The following is a 22,434-nucleotide window of genomic DNA, read 5'->3' on the forward strand; positions in this document are numbered from 1 at the left end:
GCAGGCAAAAAGGAGAGATGATGGGTGAATGTTGGCCCCAAGGGATTTTATTTTACATGAAAATACGAATCACAGTTGCTAATTTTTACACTATGTGCTGTTATAGTTTATTTCATTTTGGCTGCTAGTTGGCTGATTGTTACTTTTGGCATCTGGCAGAATAACAAAAAGCAGGTGAGATTTTTGTCAGAGTCCTGTTTCCATATAAGAGGATCACAAAATTCATCATCACCAGGCGCATCAGCCCCTCTACTCCTTCCAGCCTCTACATGAGGTCTGTGGTGAAGCAGAGATGCGCATTACACTTTATAGCATCACAGCCTCATGTACTTCTGCTCCCAGTTGCTCAGTCCCCACTAGAACTGCCTATGCTTCATCTAGGTGACATCCCGTTTTGGCTGTCAGCCAGAGCCTAGCCAGCTGCATCTGACCTGCACATGCAAGCATCTTGATCTTTAGAGGTAAAACTGCCTCACTGTGTGGTGCTCCGTCTTCAACTGGAAGATCAAGAAGGAGCATTACCTGTGAGATGTCCTTGGAACAGGCAGGGGTGGACAAGCACTGTATAGAAAGGCCTGGCTGTGTCTGACCATCAGGCTCTGTCACACAGCAATGATCACCTGTAATAGCTAACTTCCAGTGCATAAAGTTGTCTTTTGGCGGTACCTCCCTTTTCAAATATTTCCCTTCAGATGGCAAAACCCAGCCTGTAGTTTAGGTCACCAAACTCCTCTGCATGAGCATTTTGAAGACTCCCTCCCTTGCTTGCCAGTGATTTCACATGCATATGTTAGCAAGCATGGGGCTTTAGGCTCTTCTAATTAGGTTAAAAGCCAAAGGTAGAACTTTTATGAGGGAGAACAGGGTTTAGGATTACATGAGCTGGATTACAGGAGATGCTTATTTTTGTTCTCCTCGAGTGGCTGATCACCATAATTAATGTAGCCCAGTGATTGATCCTAAAGGGGTCATGGTGGTGATGGCTGCTGGAGGCAAAGTGTGTGGGTGAGGGTGTGTTTTTCTGGCTGTGGTAGGGTCTGCAACCATCACTGAAGACAAAGACCAAGTTAGAGCCAAGATGGCTGAGGTCAGCCATGTGCAGGCACCTCTCTGGAGAGGGTGGATCTGTGGGTAGGACTGGCACAGTAAGGATGCCTTCCTGCCAGTCCATCTTTGCCGAGCTTCCTACATGACTGCCAGGGATGAGTGATGTCAGGCCGCCCTTGTCTTGGTGCTTTGTGGGACCCCTGCCTGCAGCCCTCGCTTTCTTACTCTCCTCCCCTTGTTGGGAGAGCAGAAGTAATGCCAGCATTACTGGCAGTGTAATGTTGTGCTGCAACATCAAACAAGACCTCACCCCAGTGAATCTTAACATGTCTGACATAGAAAGCTTTGGTCAGTGCAGCCTGGGTGTTGTGCTCATTTAAACCTCCGAATCAAGGCAGCAGTGGAGCCGCTGTGGGAGCAGCAGTAGGGCAGCCCAAGCAGGCATACCACAGGACTTGATTTATCTTTTTCCACATTGCAGGATTTAGTAAGGTATTAAGATGAAAAATGAGTCGTGCCTTTTAAGAAATTTCTCCTCTTTTAGAAGAAAGCTAATGCTTTCTGTTGTGTTCTGTACTAGCAGAACCCAAATGCCCTCCACCTACCTTCCACTCCCCCTCAATTGGTTTAATAGTGTATGCACCAAGCTACCATGTATAATCTGCTGTCTGATAAATATGCATTGATTAACCTAATAGTTTAACAGCTGTTGAAAAGCATTTAGTAAATGAGTTGGATGGAAAGCACTTTCTAATCAGATAATGGCATTGTCCAAGATTATAGGCGCAAGGCTTCCATCTACCTGGAGGCTATTCTTGTATAAAACTGTGCATATGCATCTGATCCTATAAAAATATATACGCATAAACCCAAAGAGGGCAGGCAGGCATGTGTTAGGGGTAGTCCTCCTGATGAACAGTACCCATAAGCAGTGAGTGAGTTCAGATACTTCAGTAGATAAAAACTCCAATCGCACATCTGTACTGCCTGCAGCTTCTTGATAGCATGAGGCTCCCTTTGTTACAGTCACCATGATCTGGTTTTACTAACTAAAAAGCAAAGTCTTGATAGTAGCTTGACCTTTAGAAAACATTTTGATTGAGTTGGTTCCTAAGGAAAAATACCCAGTCCACAGACAGCAACTGTAAAGGCCCCTGTAGTGACTGTCTCACAAGATGCCTGGGGTTGAGTGCCAGTCCCTTGTTGCTGAGATTGCCACTGCTGAAGATATGTTGGCAGGGCATTTCAGAGAGTCTTGCTCAGCCACTGCCACTCTTGTGTTGCAAAAAGGGGGATTATAGTTTCTAAAGGCAGCCAGCCCATTGCCTCTCCCCAGCACCAGACTGCTCCAGAGTCAGAAGAACAAGGGGTGACGTTCTCACTCTGCTCAAGCCTGCTGGATCCACAGTGGCCAGAATTTTGTCTTTTCACAAATCCAGAGTGTCTGAGCTGTACATGGAGATGTGTCCACGTCCCTCACTGTGTCTCCAGCCTTCCAGCAGTAGAGGTGTGGCAGCAGTTGGGATGACCTGTGCAGCATCTTCTGAAGGAACATCTGGTTTGTGGTGAAGAGGGTGTGTTGCCTGGCTCTAAACTGATGGGGCAGGATTTTTGAAGGCACAAACGGCATTTCAGAGCTCAGCTCAGTAATGGAGATTTTGCCACCTAACTCAGCCCTCTTTGAAAGTCTCATCCCAAATTCTTACCAATTATGAGACGTTTAGTCCAGAAGTTGAAGAAATGTGTGTGTGTGCCCGTGATGAAAAAGTAGTGTTTTGCTTTTCATATGCTAACCAAAATCTGTGTGCCAGTGCCAGGGAACTACATCATAGTCTCCACTTGAAAGGTGGCTATTTTGTTTGATAGATTCAATCAAACTTAAGGGTAAAATAAATATATTATAGTGCCATAAATGTCTGCATTGATAATACTACATGGAAATGGGAATTTGTTAGTTTAATGTTCATCGGGATAAACATCTGTTTAATTTATACAATTATATTTTCTCAGTTCACATGTTTTAATAGAAAAAAAAGTTTAAAAACCCATCTGGATTGCTGAAGTGTAAAAGCAAACAGACTTGTTAGAATTGTCAGAAATACGTATAATTTATATTTAAGCACTTTCTGACTCCCTTTACTGAATGTGCATGATTTATTATTTTTCTTCAAGGTTTGATATATTAAGTTTTTACCTGCTAGAAAGGCTTTTCATTTAAATGTGGACTTGCAGAACTGCTTGGAATATTTCTCCCAGATTCAGACCCACACAGAAGGACCATTGTCTTCCCACCAGTGCCTCGGTATGATGTCATAACTCTGGTCTCTCTGAGTAAGAAGCTTTGATTTATAGCCAAGGCTGTTGCCAGTGTGTGGTTCTCAGAACTTTGTATTAAATTAGATGACATAATGACATGAGTCCAAAGTCTAAGAAGGCACCATCGAACCACTGAAAACCAGTCAGCACAGATTAAGTTGCTGATCAGACTAATTTAGAACGGTGAGCTCTGTCATACTTCAATATTCAGAATTGAGGACCATTTAAAATCATGTCAGCCAACCTAATGCATTGTGAAGTAACAAGTTTAAAATTTCACCATACAAACCAAACTTGCACTCATTTTTTTGCTTTTTATAGCAGGGATCTGTTCATCACAGTAGGGTCTCTTAAGTGAGTAACAATACTTTTCAGTCTGAATGTATATAAAAAACTCAACATTTTCTGTTTACAATTTCACAAATCCTGGCTTCATTGCCATTTATTATTAGCATTTATTATCCTCTCAGTGTATGGCAAAGTCAGCCACAATTTTTCATTTAGCCAGCTGAGAGCCTGCAAGACTGTGTGTTAGCACTATGGAACACCTTTGAGACAGAGTCATAGCATCTGCTTAGAATGGTTTGGGTTGGAAGTGTATTTGAAGATCATGCAGTTCCAATCCCTTGCCATGGCAACTTCCGCTAGACCAGGTTGCTCAAATCCCCATCCGGCCTGGCCTTGGACACTTCCAAGATGGGGCAGCCACAACTTCTCTGGGCAACCTGTGCCAGGTCCTCAACACCTTCGCAGGGAAGAATTTCTTCCTAATACCTGATCTAAATCTCCCCTCTGTCAACTTAAAGCCATTCCCCCTTGTCCTGCCCCTACCTGCCCTTGTAAAAAGCCCTCTCCAGATTTTTTGTAGGATCCCTTTAGGTACTGGAAGCTGCTCTAAGGTCTCCCCAGAGCCTTCTCTTCCTCAGGCTGAACAAGCACAGCACTCTCAGCCTGTCCCCATAGCAGAGGTGCTCCAGCCCTAAGAACATCTTCATGTTCCTTCTCTGGACTTGCTCAAGCCGGTCCGTGTGCCTCTTGAGTTGGGAACACCAGAGCTGAACTCAGTACTGTGGCGGGGAGAATCCCCTCCCTTGACCTGCTGGTCACGCTTCTTTTGATACAACTCAGGACACAGTTGGCTTTGTAGTCTGCGAGTGCGCACTGCTAGGTCATGTTGAGCTTCTCGTCAACCAGTTTCTGCTAGAAGTGCTTGTAGATTCTGAACTGCTGTAGGGCTTGCCAGTGTGTCCAGTCCAGGCCTGCTGTGTGACTAGGAGTGTCTCTTTCAGCTGGCAGATTTCTACTGGGTCATTTAAGATTTGAAGTATTTTAGCTGGAAGTTAGTAAGGCTAATGCTGTTCTCTGTTAAATATTAATCCTGAGAAAATGAACTGTACTCTTGTGTATCATGTCGCATTTCGCTGTGTGAAATACTTGTGCAAGTGAGCGATGGTGGGAATGTATATGTATTATGGCATCTAGCTTACACCGTGCCTCCGCAGGGATGCATTTGAGAACAAAACGCCTTTTTCTAGCTCAGGTGTGTAAAGATTTGCCATTAATCAAGCATGAGTCAATAGGTAAGCAGTAACACTAGTCCACAACTGGCCAGAGATCAGCCCTCGCTGCTCTAGAAGAACTCACTGGGTTCCTGCCTAGGAGAAAATTGTGAAGCTAGGCATGTTAAGATTTGTGCTGCAGCTGTTCACCCCAGTGGAGGGTCTCAGCCCCCCAAAAGTCACTGAGACACAGGGTAGGGTGTGTAGCCTTATTACATGCAAGTATTTAAACTCGTTCGAGTAACACCATAGACACTGTGATTGTGAGTGGGTAGCCAGTGAGTATACAGGTACAGGTGATTCCTGCATTGGTTTTGGAAGGTGTGCCTTGAAATACCCACAGCTCCTGCCTTGGGCCTTTTGCAGTACTTTGCAAGGTGCAAGTAAACAGTTGCCCTTTTAAAGAAAGAATTTAAGGATATTTACACCAACTTTTGACACATTCAAAGTGATTTCAGAATGACCAGGGTGTCAGACCCACAGCTCAGTTGAGCTGAGTTTGGAAATTCAAACATTAACAGAGTTCTGGCCTTCTGTTGCTCCATTTGGTGAAGTTATGTAGGCTGGGGAGAAGCAGATACAGTATAAAGTGTCATAAATAAACTGTTGGTGTAAGGTAGCAATTTGTGGTACGTCTGTCCCCCACAAGTCAAGTAATGTAGTTACTCACGTGAAATACAGAAGTTGAGGTCTAGCCAGCAAGGGAAGTGTTAATGTCTTAGGTTTCTTCTGACATGCTCAGCTTTGCAGGTCTGATTCCACATCATCTGGGTCATTAGTGATCATTTCTCCAGAAAAAAAAAAATAAATAAATAAATCCTGCAGCGCTTCCTTCTCCAAACCGGGGCCCTGTGAAGACACTTACACTTTTTTAGAGGGCCGTGAGTGGCTGCATCCCAGCTTGGTAAGATCCAAACATTCACTCTGCACAGTGTTAAATGTCTGTACTAATGCAAAGCACTGACAAATCAGATGCAAAGCCTTTCACCGTTTCACCATTAACGCTTCTTCTGTCTTTCAGTGTGGTGCCCATTCTAGTGACGAGATTAGCATGAAAACAAAATTTATAATAACTTAACGAGGGGAGACTTTTTTTACGGTGTTGAAAAAAAAAACGGTAAAAAAATGTAATGGAGACAATTCAGTTGAACAAGTTCAGACACCTGTAAGACTAAGTGCAGGTAGTGTCTGTCTATTTAAGGACAGCTTGTTTCCCATTATATGAAATAACCAGTGCTCAGGATTATCAGTTCAGAGCAATACAAGGAGACAATGTAAACAGTTGTCAAATAAAATGGAGGTCCCACTTAATCTCATACCCCTTCTTCCTGTTTCCTTCTCTGATAACCAGCCTACCATCAGCAGACAAGATACTGTGACTCACCCTGACTAGTCCTGTAATTAATGCCATTCTCTGTTTTCCCTATGAACTCTCAAGTTGTGGGCAGCCAGGAGTGTCCTGGGTTGCTTTCACCATCTCCAAGAGAGTTTTTGGACTAACAGGGCTGGAATAGTGTCCCCTCCGCCCATCAGTCCTTTGCCCAGTCCAGAACAGGACTTACTGGTTATCTTCTGTTGGTTGCAGCAGGTATATTTCAGTGTAGCAATATATGAAAACAGATTCCCAGTGTTCAAGGCCACTAATCAGACCTCCAAATAGATCCCATGGCATTGCTTTTATAAAGAAAAAAAAAGTGACAAAAAGTGTCTGGTAAACCAAGTGGCAAAGATGTGCTGTAGAAGAGCTACAATGAAAAAACAGCCTGAGATGAGGAACCTGCTGTCTTTAAAGCTGCCAGCCTGCATGCCACCAGGGCTATAACCCTTCCCTAGGTTATAACAAGTCAGACAACTCCAAGGTTTATTGGAGTTGAATTGCCAGTGGTTGAGCTTGGAATTATTTAGCACAGGTGTTTCTATAACAGTGATATATTGGGAAAATTCAGTGTTCAACAACCATCATATTTCCAGCTGTGCTGTGGTTAGTGCTAGTACAGTGAACCTAATATAAAACATGTGAGAATATTTGCTAGTTCAGGAACTTGTTAAAGGTATTTTCTTACAATACCTGAACTGCTGTGTTTATCTAGGTGTGTTTCTTTGGTCTTGCATTTTCATAAACGGTGTGATACTGGTTTTACAAAGCTGTCACTGAACCTGGGATCTGCTTCTTTGCAACCAAGTGCATTAGTAGCCCTGCTAGCCAGTATGCAGCACATGAGCAGGTGAAAATAAGATTATGAGGAATCCAATGACAATCCATTATCCTTAGCACATTCGTCTTGAGCAGCACCTGTGCATCTGTTACATATATAGCCATATTTTTACTAGGGGTGCTAGAAATCTTGAAACAAGTGTTACAAGCATCTATATGTAAAAGAACATAAAAGGAGCAAAGTTAACAAGAGGCTGGGGGGACTGTAAAACAAGGGTAGTGAAGTGCATTCACCAGCAGCAAAATTTGTGAGTATTAAAAGAGGTTTTACATGTACACATGCACACATGTGCATTTTTAGGGGTTCAAAAAACTTGTACACGAACATAGTAAATGGCTGGAGAATGTATAAAGGTTTTTGTAAAACACACGAAAATAAAAATGCAGTCAAAAATGCTCATACAACATGGGTATGCTCTGAGCTGAGTTTTGCAGAGATGTTTCATTAATAACTTTGTGCCACAATGGGTCAGTTATTCTAATATTCTGAAAGATACTCTTTGGTGTCATCATAGATTTCCAACAGCCCCTTCAAGCCACAGCTGTTCCTGTGGATCTCTTTTGGGGAAAGAAGATAAATGCCACTGTGCATCCATACTCAATTGTTGTATACATTAGAGTTGCATCTGGCTAACAAAAATACATCTACAGATTACAATTTTCCTGCAGGAGAAAATGGGTGCCTTTTACCTGTGCACTGAATATGATGTAGGAGATGCAGCAAAGGCAACTCTGTCTGATTTGAGAGAGAAAGCCAATGTCTAAAAGACACTTTGACTTGAGGAGGGCTCTCTTCTCTGATTTGAGAAAGCATTTATTACCACTGTTACGTTTGTTATGACTGAGTTGATGCTCATAGAGAGTCATTCTGTCCATGTGCTGGTGGTATTTAATGACATGGCATGACAGCTCAGTCAGAGCCTCTTTTGGGACAATGAGTAGAGCAAGCAGAGGTCTAGAATAGGAGTCAGTTTTTCGTGGTAGTCAGAGATTGAGTTAACATTTGTTAGGAGCCGGCGTTAGCATTTTGGATCCGACTTGGGATCACTGAGGGTTGGATGGAACTTATTGAATATTTTACACCCACTGGCTGGTTAGTAAGATTAAACACAATCATGTAAAACCTAAATAAATCAAATCCTGCTCTTTCAGAAATGCCCTCACAATTGAAAACTTCTTGTATATAGTAGTTTGTCTTGTATCTTTGCAATTTTGCTTTCACTGAACTCTTCAGGCCCCATCTCCACCTTATTATTTTCCAGTTTACCGAACGTGCAGACATTTATCAAATGGGCCATCAGTAGCCGTAGAAATGCAGTAGTATATCCAAGTTAAAATTCTTGCTTTGATTACAACAAATCCATGGAGCCCTTGGGTCCAAAGCTTCTACTGAAGCACAGCTATTTGCAAATAGATTTTTATAGCACATTAGTGCTGGAGGAGAGTCCAAAGAAAATAGTCCTTTTCAATATTAGAACCAGCTGTGACTTTCTTGTGCTGATGACTCATTCATTTTTTTTTATAGGGTGGGAGAACTAGGCAAAAGACACACAGAGTCTTATTCAAGACGTTGTTTGTTTTGCAAAGGGTATCCTAGCCACAAGCCAACTTGATCATACCAATACACAACTCATGTTTATTTAAAACTTTTTTCTTTTAACAGTTCCAATTATAAAAACAGAACCCACAGATGACTATGAGCCTGCTCAAACCTGTGGACCAATGAACCAAGGCTTAAGCCCTCTCTCTAAACCATACTACAGCCAGCAGATCATGATGCCCCCTGATCCTGGTTCGTGCCTCGTGGCTGGCTTTGCCTCCTGTCAGCAGAGAAATGCCGTGATGTCACCCTCTCCCAACTCAAGCCCCAAGCTGCACGACCTTTCGTCCTCTCCCTACAAGTGCATCCCCAACTCAGGCCACAGTCACCTCGGACTTCAGCAGCCCGCTGGAGGTGTCCCCACCATACAGGAAGTGCCAAGGTCTATAGTTGTGCACCCAAGCTCCCCCGAGCAATCATCTCACATCATGCTGCAGCCGCAGGTGAGTCAACATCTGAGCAGTAGCTGTCCCCTTGGTTATCAACAAACACTCTATCCCAACAGTCCCTCTTCTCCAGTTCCATCTGTTACCCAAGAGCCAACCTATTTGCAGTCCTGCAGTCCAACTCACTCATCCATAATGGGTCAACAGCAGCAGCAACTGCCGAAGGTTCACAGAAATGAGTCTCCAACAACCCAACCACTGTCATTGCCAGAGTTGCATGAGGAAAGTAATCATAATTTGGCCCCTATTCCTGTAACGATCAAGCGAGAACCTGAGGAATTGGACCAGATGTACCTGGATGATGGTAAGTCTTCCACAGCATAGGCTTGCATTCAACCATGTTGCTATATCAGTGAGTTCCCTTAACCTCCTCCTTCTTTTGAATCCTGGTGGAAAAACATTCAATTAACAGCCTGGTGGAATGGTGCGGACTTTTGCTTGGATTGTCTCTGTATGGGAAAGGGCTCTTTAATTTCGTTTGTGATAATGAAACCATATTATCTGGGTATTAAATGCTGTTACCATAGAGCTAGCTGCATGACCAATAGCTGTGTTGCAATAATCTTAACCGTATGGTCTTGGCTTATGCCCATGCCAGTGACCTGTGGAACTGCAGTAAAAACATATTTAACATTGCCTCATCCATAAAGCAGTGAAATGTGTGATGTGCGAATCTGTTCATTGGAACTAAATGATAAACTGCTCTACTTCGGTTGAGAAGGTTCAAATTAAAAATGGAAGCACATCTTTCAGCGTAGCTTTTCAGTGTGCTGTGATTTGACATCAAGACGACTTTTTCTTCCATTCTTATTGTGGCCTTGCTGCCTTTTCTTTGCTTTTGTATGATTCTGTATGTATTCTACACGCACCACTGAAAAGTTAAAATGCTGTGATGAACTTGTCAGACTCTAGTTTCCAAAGATTTATTAGGCGAACATAATAAAAGGGATAATCTGGAATTTGATTATGTGACCTCACTGAACTGTGATTTAGCACTTGCGACTAAGTATCCCACTAGTATTCTGGACCTTCACCTTAATGCAGTACGTGTGGTCCCTTCCAATAACCGCATAACTTTATATAACCATACCATGCTGTTTGAAGAAGAAATGCCTTTGAAATGTCTGCCTTGAAACTAATTGGTGCCAAGGAACATCTGAATGTGATTGTCTTTCAGGGAGGATTTAAAGACAATTCATAGCACTTTTTTTTTGAAAAAAAAGGACATTTAGTCATTCTATTTTAAACATCATGATACTCACTGAATCAGGATTACAAATGAATGTTTTGGAGCTTGAGTAGCAGCCTTTGCTTTTCAGCTCTGGGAAAATGATTTTTCTTAACAGAAGTTATTATTGGTTACATGATAGACAGGTCTAAGGAATGTTTTCTAATTAGAAGTTCAGTTAACTAAAGTTTTGCACAACATGTCTTTTGTGACAAGGTTTTCTTCATGTAGCATGCATTTTTACCACATATCTACGCCATAAGAGCAAGATTTCAACAAACCAAACAAGAAACATACACAAAACAAAACAAAAAGCCATGCCCAAACTTTGGTTTTGAGAGAAACCAGAAATTACCTATGGAAGAAAGAGAATACAGATAAAATCTAAACCTACTCTGTAGCTGTCTTTCTAGAAAAGCACAAGAAATGGGCAGTCTTTCTGCCTTACCTCTCCAAAATCCAGCAACCACTTCTCTGACAGCACTATGAAAGCTGCCTTTGGCTAGTCTCTGCTGGAGAGATGGGACTACAGCTCAGGGATGAAGGGTGAAGCTCCTCAGCCATTTTTACTTCAGGTTTCTCTTGGAGAAACAGAGGAACTTTTTTGCTACCGTGTGGTCTGAAAGAGAGATTTTAGTTTTTTTTTCAGCAACGCTCATTCTCTCTGATGAAGCGTAGTCTTTACCTCATCTGTCTTCCATCCCTTCTTCTGGACGCACACGCACACCAGTCCTCTGACAGGAAATCAGAAGTAGCTGTAGAAGTCACCATGTACATCTGCACTGATACTGAAGATACCTTCAGCTAGCCGAATTCAGATACACTTCCCTTTAGCATCCTGCAGGCTATCAGAATGGTTCTGTGGCTGACCACAAAAAACTGTAGACCAAGAAAGAATTCATAGACATAACAGGCATAGCAATAATATATAATAGAAAAAAAAACAACTTAATGTAGTTCCAAAAATATTAAACACCAGCTGTTCCCTAAGGGCAATCAGATGTAACCAGAGGAAGTCCCTTTACTATGTCTAAACTGGTACTGAGTTTTGTCTCAGGGGTCACACTGATGGAGCATAACCTATGTGATCTGCCCTTCCTACCTGTGCCTTATCTCACTACCTGAAGAAAAGGTCATCTTGTCTTGCTGACAAAATGAAGCCCTTGTAGAAATTAAGACTGAACTAATCCTGTCTTATTTGTCTCAATGTTTGGGCAGTCATGAAAGAAAATATGTGTCAGAGGTGCTAAAGGCGGGAAGCATACCTTGTGGGACTTGTGCTGGCCAAGACCCTCTCTTCAAACCATGCAGAGCCCTGGCATGCCTCAGTCACACAATATGAAGCTATGAGTCAAGCTGGAAGCCCATTTAGGTCTATTCTGTATGCATTTCACAGAGGCAAACTTACCACCACCAGTTAAGGTGCATACGTTGGCTTCACATCACGTTTAATCTGATGTTGTAACTGCAGGCTCCCATGGAAAGGGTGGCCTTGATCCATCTTGCCCTTAGCCATGTGTTCTTTCTGCTTCCTTTGACTCATATCAGTTGATTATGGAGTAGCAGATCAGGCTAATGGAAAATTAACCTGCCCGAAATAGCAAAACCCACACAGTTTTCCACTGGGCCAGCTCATGGAACCTCATCCCCTGGGTCCAATAGCAGAGTCCAGCCCACGAGAGGGCCAAGAGGCTTGTTGCTGCAGGTCAGGGAGTGCAGTGGGACCCCTCTGGGTGGCAGCAGCCCACCCCTAGGCCTCAGTAAATGTGACTTGAAGCTACATCTGATATTATCTTATCCTCCCCAGTAACTATCTAATCAACCCATCCTTTCTCAGTAAAAAATACCCTTCTCACCTGTTAGTTATGGAAAGATGACATCTGGGCTGCCTCTCACAGTCTCAGAGGGCAGCTTGGACACTATGGTAACTGCCTGGGAACCACAAATAATTGCTCCTCGTGGATCTCCTGGTAGGTACTCTTCACCAAGATCTGCAATGAAAATTAAAAGCACTTCACATGTACCGTGCCTCTGTGCTGATGCCATTTTATTCAGACTTCTGGCCCTAACTGTGGAATAAGGGAGAATGGGTTTTGCAGAGTGGCTCATACCAAATAGGAGCAACTCATTTTACATGACTATTTTTATTAATTTTATTTAATTTTGTTGTATTTAATTTTATTTTATTTTAAATTTATTTATTTTATTTTATAGGAGCTTTTAAGCCATCACCGTTGTTTCTTGTTAGTATCATATCCATTTTTAAGTGTTTTCCTTGGAGGAGGAGTGGGTGGGGATATCTGTGCTTTATGGCCATATTCTGAAAAGCAGAATATTAAATCATACCCGTGAGTAAGGACAGTCAGTTTTTTGACTGCTGCTTTACCTCTTTATAATTTGTTATCTCACTGGTTCAGTTCTGATCCCTTCCTACAGCATGATTTAAACTTTTTTCAGTATTTTTATAACGTTTGCACCTGTGAACAATACGAAAGCCAGGAGAGGTCAAACGTACTTGACTGCTTTCCTTGCCTGCTACTTTACTTGCTACTATAAGTGTATCAATTCTTTCCCTCATCCCTCCCTAAAGTAATTTAAAAGTAATGAAATATTTTAATAACATTAGAAATTACATTCTCAAAGCATCACTCTGTTAAAAAAGTGTATCTATTTTCACAGTGTTATGTAGCTATTTAATACCTCCACTTTTGCCTGAAAGTAATACAGAGTTTGAGGTATAGACATTTAACATGTTTACTGGATTACCAGACAAATAAAATATCTAACTGGCTATGCCAGATTATGTTTGGTAACCACTTCGGTGAGGTTTGATTTATATATCTAATATATGTATAGCAATCTTGGACTAGGTATAACAGAAATTTTTTAGTTTCAGCTTATGGGATCAAAGCAACATTCATTCCTTTTGGTCTGGAGTATCTCCAAATATAGACCATCTATACTGCAGAATATAAATGGAAAAAAAGAGTCAGTGAATTTATATAAATATATATCCTATATATGACATTTTTCTGCTTCTGTAATGGTGGGCAGCTGAAGTGATATAAAGGAAGCACATGAAGAGCACATGAAGAGCACATTTTGGCACATAAGTTTTGGTCTTGGCAATCTTATTTTAAATCAAAATCTACAGTAGCCACCTGGGCTACTCATTAAATGTGCTGTCCATTTCAGTATGTGAACATATGAGTCAACTTGTAGAACATATTTAAAGTCACCCCATAAAGTGATACCTGATATATTATGGCTGCGCTGTTGATATTGAAAGGTACCTCGCTTGTATACCAGCACTCATTTCAAATAATTCTGAAATCAACCTCCTAACATAGATTATGGCTGATTCCCTTTGCTGCTTTCACAGCAAGAGTTGATTAAAAGTGGTTGAAAGGTGAAAGTGATGCCTGATCTTGGTCCTCTGCAGAAGCCCATGGTCCTTTGCAGCAGGAACGGAGGTGTCTCCTGTCCTCCCTGCCAGAAGCTCTTGCTGGAGCACCTCGGCAGACAACACAAGGTCTAAGCATGTGTGTATGCCACCCCTGCCCTAGACAGTGAAGGTTACATGACATTCGTAGTTCAGATCTAACCTGGAGTAGTGTGGTGTGCTAGAGTATTGGAGCTCATAAAGGGACCTCTTCAGTACTAGTCCATGCAGTAATTGCTTTTAAGAGGAAACATTTTATTTGGGGATCAATAAGTCTAATGTACTGTACAATCCCTTTGAGGCGTGAAGTGGAACTAGCATTGCCCGGAAAGGATGGCCAGTTTGGGGAAGCTGTGAGCTGATAAGGACTCCCCCTGGTCCCTTGAACCAGTTGGCCTCTCAAGGGGATGTGAAAATTTTCCAGATTTGTATCGCACTTATGAACGTGCTCCTCTTTCCAGGCCTCTAACTAGGACTTGGGTCAAAAGCTGTGCCGGTCTGCTCTTAAACTAATCCGGCTTTTTTTTTTGTTGACCAGGGCAGCTCAGTTAATTTTTCCAAATATTAAATGCTTTTCTTAATGGTAGAAGAAACCCCAAGCCAGAAGCAGTGGAGTGTAAGTTCACACAGCTTTCAGGATGTTCAGGCAGCTGGGAACTGGCCAGGCTCACAACAGGAGATGCTGAAGGTGGCTAGAAATCACCTTCCTTATCCCCATTTCCCTTTCCTGGACCTAGTGTAGCCTGGGTGGAACACAGAACTGAGCTCCAAATCTTTTATTTCACCAGGATGGAGAGAGTTCAATTAGGCATGCTAATGCCAAGAAACATTTTTCAGGTTGTAACTGGCACTCCCATAAGCTATTAGATTTTCTACCTGCCACAAAATGACGCTCAGTTATGAAATTACTTCCTGCCGCGAGAAACATCAAAGAAAGTAGTTTTCATGAGAGATGAAAATGAAGCTGTTTCAAAAAAGCAAGGGGGAAACACGTTGGTACCAACAGGAAAAAATGTATGACTTATGTTCTCAGCAGATGCGAACACACTCTCAGGTGTATTGTATATGCTGTGGCCCCATTTGTTATATTAATGCACAGAACTTTACAAAAGTAGTTCTTTATTGGAAAGCAAAGCAGCATCCTGGACGATTCTTTAATCAAGGTGTATTTGAGTACTGAAGTTGAAGATCTTGGCTTCTATAATCTTTGCCTGGGTTCAAAGCTTGGCTTTTGAGATGCAGTCCCAGCCGTATTGAAATCAGGAGCACACTCCCGTTGCTGGCAGCAGGGCCAGGGTTCCACCCACCATTGAAAAAACTGTTTTCCAGAACACCTTGAGTCCTGTGTTGGAGCCAGAACTGGAATAACAGTATCTGAAAGACAGATCTCTTGTCTGAAGGTTTGTATATTAATTCAACCTCCTCCTCTCCACATGGGTGCTTTCATAAAGGTCTCTATCCCGATCTTGACTTGATCAGATCTATAAATCTTTGTGTAGCAAGATGAAAATACATAGGCCATAAATGAAGGTATCTGATGTTTAGATACGTGGCTAACAGAAAGTATCAGAACCACATCATCATCTTCTTTAAAACAAGGAGTCTTTTGTTCTTGTGATTGTCTTTGCACAGCTGTGAGTTTTATAGCACTGTGCCAATGAATGCACTCATTGCGACTTTTATTTTACTCTGAAAAGGTAAATTGGGAGCATTAAGCCCCCAATAAGTATGTAAAAGTGGCAAAACCACAGGTGAAGTGTTACTGAAAGCTGCAGCCCTGCCAGCCATTTCATTTTAAACATGGCTCTTTTAAAAATAACTTTTGCAGTAAAAGCTGTAACTCGTGGATGTAATATGAGCTATTGCTAATGTCATTCCCATGAATTGCTTACAGTGTTGAACTGTTAGATGTCTGACAAGTCCATATATCTCCTATACAGTATATATGAAAGTTTTCTGCCTCTAAACCATATGTTCCTTTTTTTTGCTCCTCTATATTCTTCAAATACACGTGGTTTGGTGATATAGTTTATTTGAACAGGAACCATAGCAGACAGAATTATTCTTTTGCTGAAATGTATCCTTTTTCATACATCTCAGCTTCACGATTAAAGCAATTGGCTCTCAAGGCATTAAGTTTAGTCTGCTGCTGCCACAATTATGCCTTTGAAAACTCCTGAGTGCACTCGGTGATTTCCAGTAGTCCACATGTCATTAGAACAACACGCAGGTAGTCTGCAAAGTCCAGAAACACTGTCTACACTTCAGTCTGGCTTGGGAGAGCTTTTCCCTCCCTCTCTCTTGGCCAAGCCTCACAGCTCTGGGAGAAAACAAATAGCTTTCCTCATGGAAAGTTTTACTTAATCTGGCCTGGTGCCTGAGCCTAGACCCTCCTCGTCTCTAATGATGATTGAAAGTGTACATGCTACTGTGATAAAACATGCTGAGTCGTTAACATTTGGGGGTTGGGTTGTACACGATGAGTAAGGGAGGACTGAAGTAATGCATTCGAGTCAGACCTTTGGTGGACTCTCATGTCTGGATTGAGGGGTATCCTCTTACACAAAACCCACACCTTCAGGATCGGGTTTTGCTGTTTCTATCAGGTTTGCTGATTTGGGTTTCCTTGGAGGCCCACCAGAAGAAGGCCCCCAGGAGAGCAGCTGACCAAACTAGGTGTCACTCCTGGTTTTCTCCATTCCCATGTGTGCAGTTGCCCACAGAGCAGACTTGCCTGCTTCTTAGCTTGAGTACGCTATGAAATCTAGTAGTGAACTTTGCTCTCTTCTAGCATCAGCCCTTAGATTCCCAGGGAGGTCCTTGAGTCTCTCGCTTTCAAAGAAGTTTCCAGCCCCTTCAGAGAAGTCCTGAACGCCTCCATACTCATGTGGTGATGGGAGGCACTGGCAGAGGGAGCAGGAGGCTAGCCAAGTGATGGGAAAGCTGCAGAAATCAGCAGGCAGAACTTTGCGGTGTCTTGATACTCAAGAATATTTTTAGTGTTGAAAACCCAGTATTTGCTTGATGTGCATCTGCATGAGCACCTTCTCATTAAAACATTTTGAGTCATCAAGTGATCAGCTGAAGCCATGTTGCACCCTCTCTTTTCAGCTAAGAGCCATCTTCACATTGCAGCCTTGCTAGTGGCCATGCAGTTGGCAAGGGAAGAAGCTGCTTCTCACTCCCATGCCCTATTCACTCTCCTATTTCCATAGTAATGGCTGTTGGCTTTGCTGTTTCAAATGATAAAGGTTTTGTGGGTTATTTTCTGTAAGCTTTCCTTGGCGATCAGGGAAGAAGTTGCTGTATGTGAGCCTTGGTGGCATTTAGATCTGCTTTTAAGCCTGGAGAAGGGCCAGTGAAAATATGTGGCTTGCAGAAGCACAAGCTTCATGAGAAAGCTTTGTTCTAATGCGATTCATTTTAGGAACATGTTGTTTGAAACAATTCTGCTGAGCTGTGCAGTGTTAGCCAGTCAGGTGTGGCCTCATGGCTTGTGTATGGCTCCCGTGCTCTCATGTCCTGAGCCCATCCTGGCGAAACAACTGCTGGGGAAGTTGTTGTGGAAAAGCCCTCTTCTTCAGGAAGCAGAGCATCACACAGACCCCTGCTGCCGCTCGGCAGAGCAGGGCTGAAGCAAGCTGCCGGCTCAGCCCAGCAAACACATACGTGTCAGAGGAAGCACTCTCATGAGTAAACTCTCTGACTTCACGTACAGCGCTCTTGGCTAAGTGCTAGCAAGCTCTAGTGTTGCTTGATCTCAGAGACACGAAGGGCCTGCCTCTGCTCCCACTTAAGTCAATAACACCGTTCCCTTTGGGTTCGTCGGGAACAGGACCACGCATATGGCTGGTAGTTAAAGTGCATAATAGCTGCATTCATTGAAATCTGGTTGCTGATAGGCAGAGAGGGAGCTTTTTCTAGCAGACTTCTCTGCAGCACAGTTGATTGTTTCATCTGTGTCTGCCGGACAACTGTGGGGCTCAGTCATGGGCCTGATAGCAGCTTGACCATCGTGTTGAGAATGGGCTGCTTGATAACCTGGCTCCTGGTCTTTCCTCCTCTCTGAGGAACTAACACTGATTGTAACCAAAGGGGGCACAGGCTTTCCACAACAGGCTTATCTCCAGGCTGGGAGGAAGCTTATGAAAAAAAGCAGACCCTTAAAATGTTCCCCTCCTCGTCTGTCACTGAAAATACCTGGAAACAATTGGTGAGTGAGAAATACAGTAGGAAAACCGTGGTCCTGTCCCTCACTGGCCAGCCTGGCTGGGTTTGTTTACAAACCAGAGAGCTGGACGAGCCCTCTGCCTGATTTTAGTCTTCTGCATTTTGAATACTTTGAAGCTTACTGCAGCACAAATACCAGAAAGTGGAGTAAGATGGTGCTGCAAGTGTATTGAAATTCCCAAACTGTACTGTCCCTGAGCACATGAATTGCAATATGTGCACTTGAACAGTCTTGAAAAGCGATGCCACAGGCTATCAAAGTTGATAATTAGTGGATCAAATTCTTTGGTCCTTACATAGTTACAGCTCATGTTATCCAAGTATGGTGTATGCACAAGAACATTTCTCACTTGCCTTTGCACAACCAAAGGATGATTTTTCTACTTAATTTTGTCCCTTCTGCAGCCATATGAGACTGCAAAAGACAAGATTTGACTCATTATGTCTGTGCTGTCCAGATTGCTCTTGATGTTAGATTTCTATGGGAGCTAGGGCTGAAGATTTGTTCCATTCATAACTCTTGTGATGCCTTTGGGGTTGCAGAACAGGTATTGCAGTAGGTATTACAAATCAATTTTGATACCCTGGGAGCAGCAGGCCATTCTTTTTCTAGTGCTTCAAGGAAAATACGTGTTTCATTGCCACCTCATAAGCAAAATCTTCCACAAATTACTTAGGAAGGAGAAAAAAAGAAAATAAATGCTATTTTAGGTCAGAAGAGAAGCCTCCAAAAATACAAAACTAAAGAATATTTATTTTAATTTCTATTTCTATCCTGCGTATATGCAGTTCCATACACACATAAAGTATCCATGTGCATATATATGGGGTGGGCAAAAGTGATGTTAAGTCTCTTCTACTCATGAATGACTCAATGCTGCAGGTGCCTGTTGAGTAAAACCTTTTAGAAACATGAGGTCAGGAGGAGAAGCCCATCCTGAGGACCTTCTGTCGTGCACAGTTTCTGAACCGAAATGCCTGTTGCAGCTCTGAAACCTGGCTCCATGCTGCTGCATACCTCTGTGGTGCCGTTGTCACTGCTGCTATATCCTTCTCCAGCATCTGAGCTTTTGCTCTCCAGATTTTATTTTGAAAATCGAAGCAACTGGTAAAGATGATCTTTTTGCTATTAGTTGCCTTTTTTTTTTTACCCTGTGATGGCTCTGCTCCACCATACTCTGGGCTGTGCTTGAACTCAGCTATTGACACAAGGACTTTCACCTCAGAGCATCTGCATGAGCCATTAGCAACTTCTCCAGGCATCTTCTTATAGTAATATGTCTCTAGGTCAGTAGTACTGGGAGGTTCAAATGTTCTTCTCAGTCTAAGACGACTATGTGTGAAATTGTCATATTGAAAGAGGTTAGGTGAGAAACTGGCCCTGATTTATTTTCAATTAAGCACGTTCTTGTTTGTTTTCTTTCTTGTGAAAAGTTTCCCGGACTCATTAACTGTTAACTGCTGCGCAAGACGATACAGAGAGCTGTCCCTTGGGCCCTAGCAGTCAAAGGCTAGAACTTCCTGAAGTTGCTAGAATTGATGCAGTGCAAATTCAGGGTTTGCAGAAAGCTGTAATGAGTGCATGCTCTGGCTCAATGTACCTCACCCAGGCACAGCACGAGGTCTCTTTGAAAGGGGGCCCTGGAAAGGCTGCCAGCGATGGAGGTGGCTGCTCTGCTTCAGTCCCTGAGTTCCTAGGTAACTTTGAAAGAGTTCTCAGGGATTTTTGCTTCTTTTTTCTTCCACATAAGGAGTATGTGACCTCACTGCAAAAGAAAAAGAAGCAGAAGTGATTCCTGGGCAGAAATTGCCATCAGCCACAGGCAGACTACACTTTCTGCATCAGCAGACAGCATGGCAGCAATATCTGCTTTGGAGGACTTCACAGGAATTCTCTCACTGTTTCCAGAAACCCAGGCTGGACCTTTACAGGCCAGACAATCACCACTACAGTCCATTTAAACCACAGACTCACAACTGGATATTCTGTGTCAGATCACCACTTGGCAGACCCTGCAAACCTCCATTGTTGCCAGGCAAACTGATGGTTTCTGCCCTATTCAGTATATAGCTAGAATTGTAAAGGTAAATGTGGCCATCTCCTTTGCAGATTTACACTTACCTTTTGCAGTCCAATATTCCAGATATTTCACAATATTTCAATGATAAACTAAAGTCCTAAAGAGGAACCAGCACTGCTGAAGTCAATGAAAGGTTTGCTCAAAGGAATGCTAATGTGAAAACACCTTCTTGCTCTATTTTAGTAGCTATCTTATAAGTCCAGAGCTGTCTGCAGCCCTCAGCTGAGCTGGTGCACAGTTGCTGGCAGAGTCGCATATGTGTGACAGGTCTCCAGGACCCCCAGCTGAAGCAGGGGCTCTGCATGGGGCTCCTCCCTGGCAAGGATTCAGCACAGTCAAGGAATCAGGGCACTCTGTGACAAGTGCAAACAAGTACATGTGTGTATATACATTTATTCTCTTTGGGAAACAACTAAAAAAAACTCAGAAGCTTTCTCATGATGCTGAGCATGGTTAGCAAGCATTTTGAAGTTTCAGACTGGCTGTGAAACTACCTGGTGGTGTTCTTAAAGAAGGCTTGAGAAAAAGAGAAATGAGAGGAGGGTTAAATATAACAGACCCATTAAAAAAAAAAAAAAAAAAGGACGAGCAGAGGTGAATTTTGGAAGAAGAGGGGAAAGGGTGAGTGTGGGTGTGAGAGAGAGGAGTTTGTCTAAAACTGAAATGGTAGAAATGAGTAGTAATAGCCTAGGATTTGACTGCCATAGCAAAGGGTATCTAAAGAATATCTCACTTTGTCCCAACCTCATTTACATGTAGAGTAAAATGAGAGGGAATGGTGGAATGAGCAGTGCACTCATTAAACTTACAAATATCTGAGGAGAGAGTATATCTGGGGAGTAAGCTCAAGCCAGAGGAGCCCATCTATCTGATGGGCAGCGAGATGGATGCACTGAGTGGAGATAGGAGGTTTCGGTGGTCCAGGTCCACTAGGCAGAATCCTCAACCCAGGGAGTTATTTCCATGCTCTATTGCCAGGCTTTCTAAGGAGCAAGGAAGGGGCTTCAGTGCTACCACTGGGTGGAGAAAGCTCCAACAGGGAGCCCAAAACCCCTTCAGAAATATGGTAGCAAAGAAGGGGTGGGAAGTTCTCTTTGAGTAAATATAGTCACATCAGCTGAACGTGGTGTGCAGTCTCCAAATGAGACTTCTCTTGCAGGTTAACGGGGCATTTAATAAAAAATCATAAAAATCAGAAAATATTATCCATTGATTCTTCCCCAGTTAGAAAAAAACACTGCTAGAAGGAGTAGAAGTGGTAAGACGTTGACATGGCAGAGGAGGATTTGTAAAAGCTCATTTTCAAGGCTACACGATTGAAGAGTAAAACAGGAAATCCCCTTACTTTGCAACTTTTAAAAGATGGCATTCAAATACATTAGGATATGATCCAAATGCCACGAGAAAAATTTTCCTTCAACTTCGATGGATGTTCTAAAACAGGATGTGTTAAATCAGGGGAAATAATAACAGTCACAAGTAAATTAACAGACGATTCACAACACGTTATGAATCACTGTATTAAAGAATCAATTAGAGTCAGCTATTTAAATAAAGGCAGAGTAGTAGCAAAAAAAAAAAAAAAAGTGAACTAGAAAAGATCAGCACATCTGCTGAAGTTTCCAAAGCTATATTTAATATTAACTTGGGAAAAGCACCTGGACTGAATGGTGTCTCATCAAAAATTTGTAAGTGTTTCCAGACCAACATCACTCAGATACTTTTTAAAAAAAAATCATCTGCTCAAATAAAAGAGCAAATTCCTCTCTAAACCCTTCCCTACCACTGAATTTTATTATGGGGAATATTACCATCTTCAACCAGAGAAGCAACAAAAGGCAAATATTTCTGTATGATCCAGGTTTTTGTTGACTGTTAAGATCTAGTACCAGAGTCTCTGCCCTGCTGGCTGCTGCACACAAGCTGTACCTTCTGCCCCAGTGAACTAGTGTGCTGGAACAGGGCCTGCCTTTGTCTAACAGTACAATTAGCTAACAGTGGGGTAGAATTTATCATTATAAAGAATATTTTGGATTCAAGCACTCAGCACAGAGGAGAGTATGAAAAGAAAGCAGACTTCTGGTAGAGATGCCAGATTTCCTTCCAAGAAATCTGCAAATGGATGGATCATTTCTTTGGTTGTTAGGTGAATATTCAGGGGAAACAAAAAAAAAAGAAAAGAAAATCTGCTTTTGAAATTTGAAACCAATTTACTGTCTTTTTTTTTTATTATTATTTTATTTTAGTCAGGAAGGTGATGAGAGACAGGA

The 22,434-nt window shown here is 42.4% G+C and overlaps 1 protein-coding gene across 6 annotated transcripts in view; it reads left to right on the forward strand.

The window, feature by feature from the left end:
- The window catches only part of NFATC1 (nuclear factor of activated T cells 1), a 116,301-nt gene that overhangs the window by 75,222 nt on the left and 18,645 nt on the right, over positions 1-22,434 (forward strand). For 3 of the 6 annotated variants that reach the window (XM_061449624.1, XM_061449625.1, XM_061449627.1), the window contains exon 9: positions 8,801-9,487. In XM_061449624.1, the coding sequence (XP_061305608.1) occupies positions 8,801-9,487 (687 nt within the window). Of the gene's footprint in view, positions 1-8,800; positions 9,488-22,434 lie in introns of those variants that run through there. The other 3 variants (XM_061449628.1, XM_061449626.1, XM_061449629.1) reach the window with 3 other exon arrangements.

Source organism: Pezoporus flaviventris, unplaced genomic scaffold (genome assembly GCF_033815535.1).
Source record: "Pezoporus flaviventris isolate CSIRO_AGI_PZ_B2104156 unplaced genomic scaffold, CSIRO_AGI_Pfla_v1 ptg000007l, whole genome shotgun sequence".
Classification (NCBI taxonomy): Eukaryota; Metazoa; Chordata; class Aves; order Psittaciformes; family Psittacidae; genus Pezoporus; species Pezoporus flaviventris.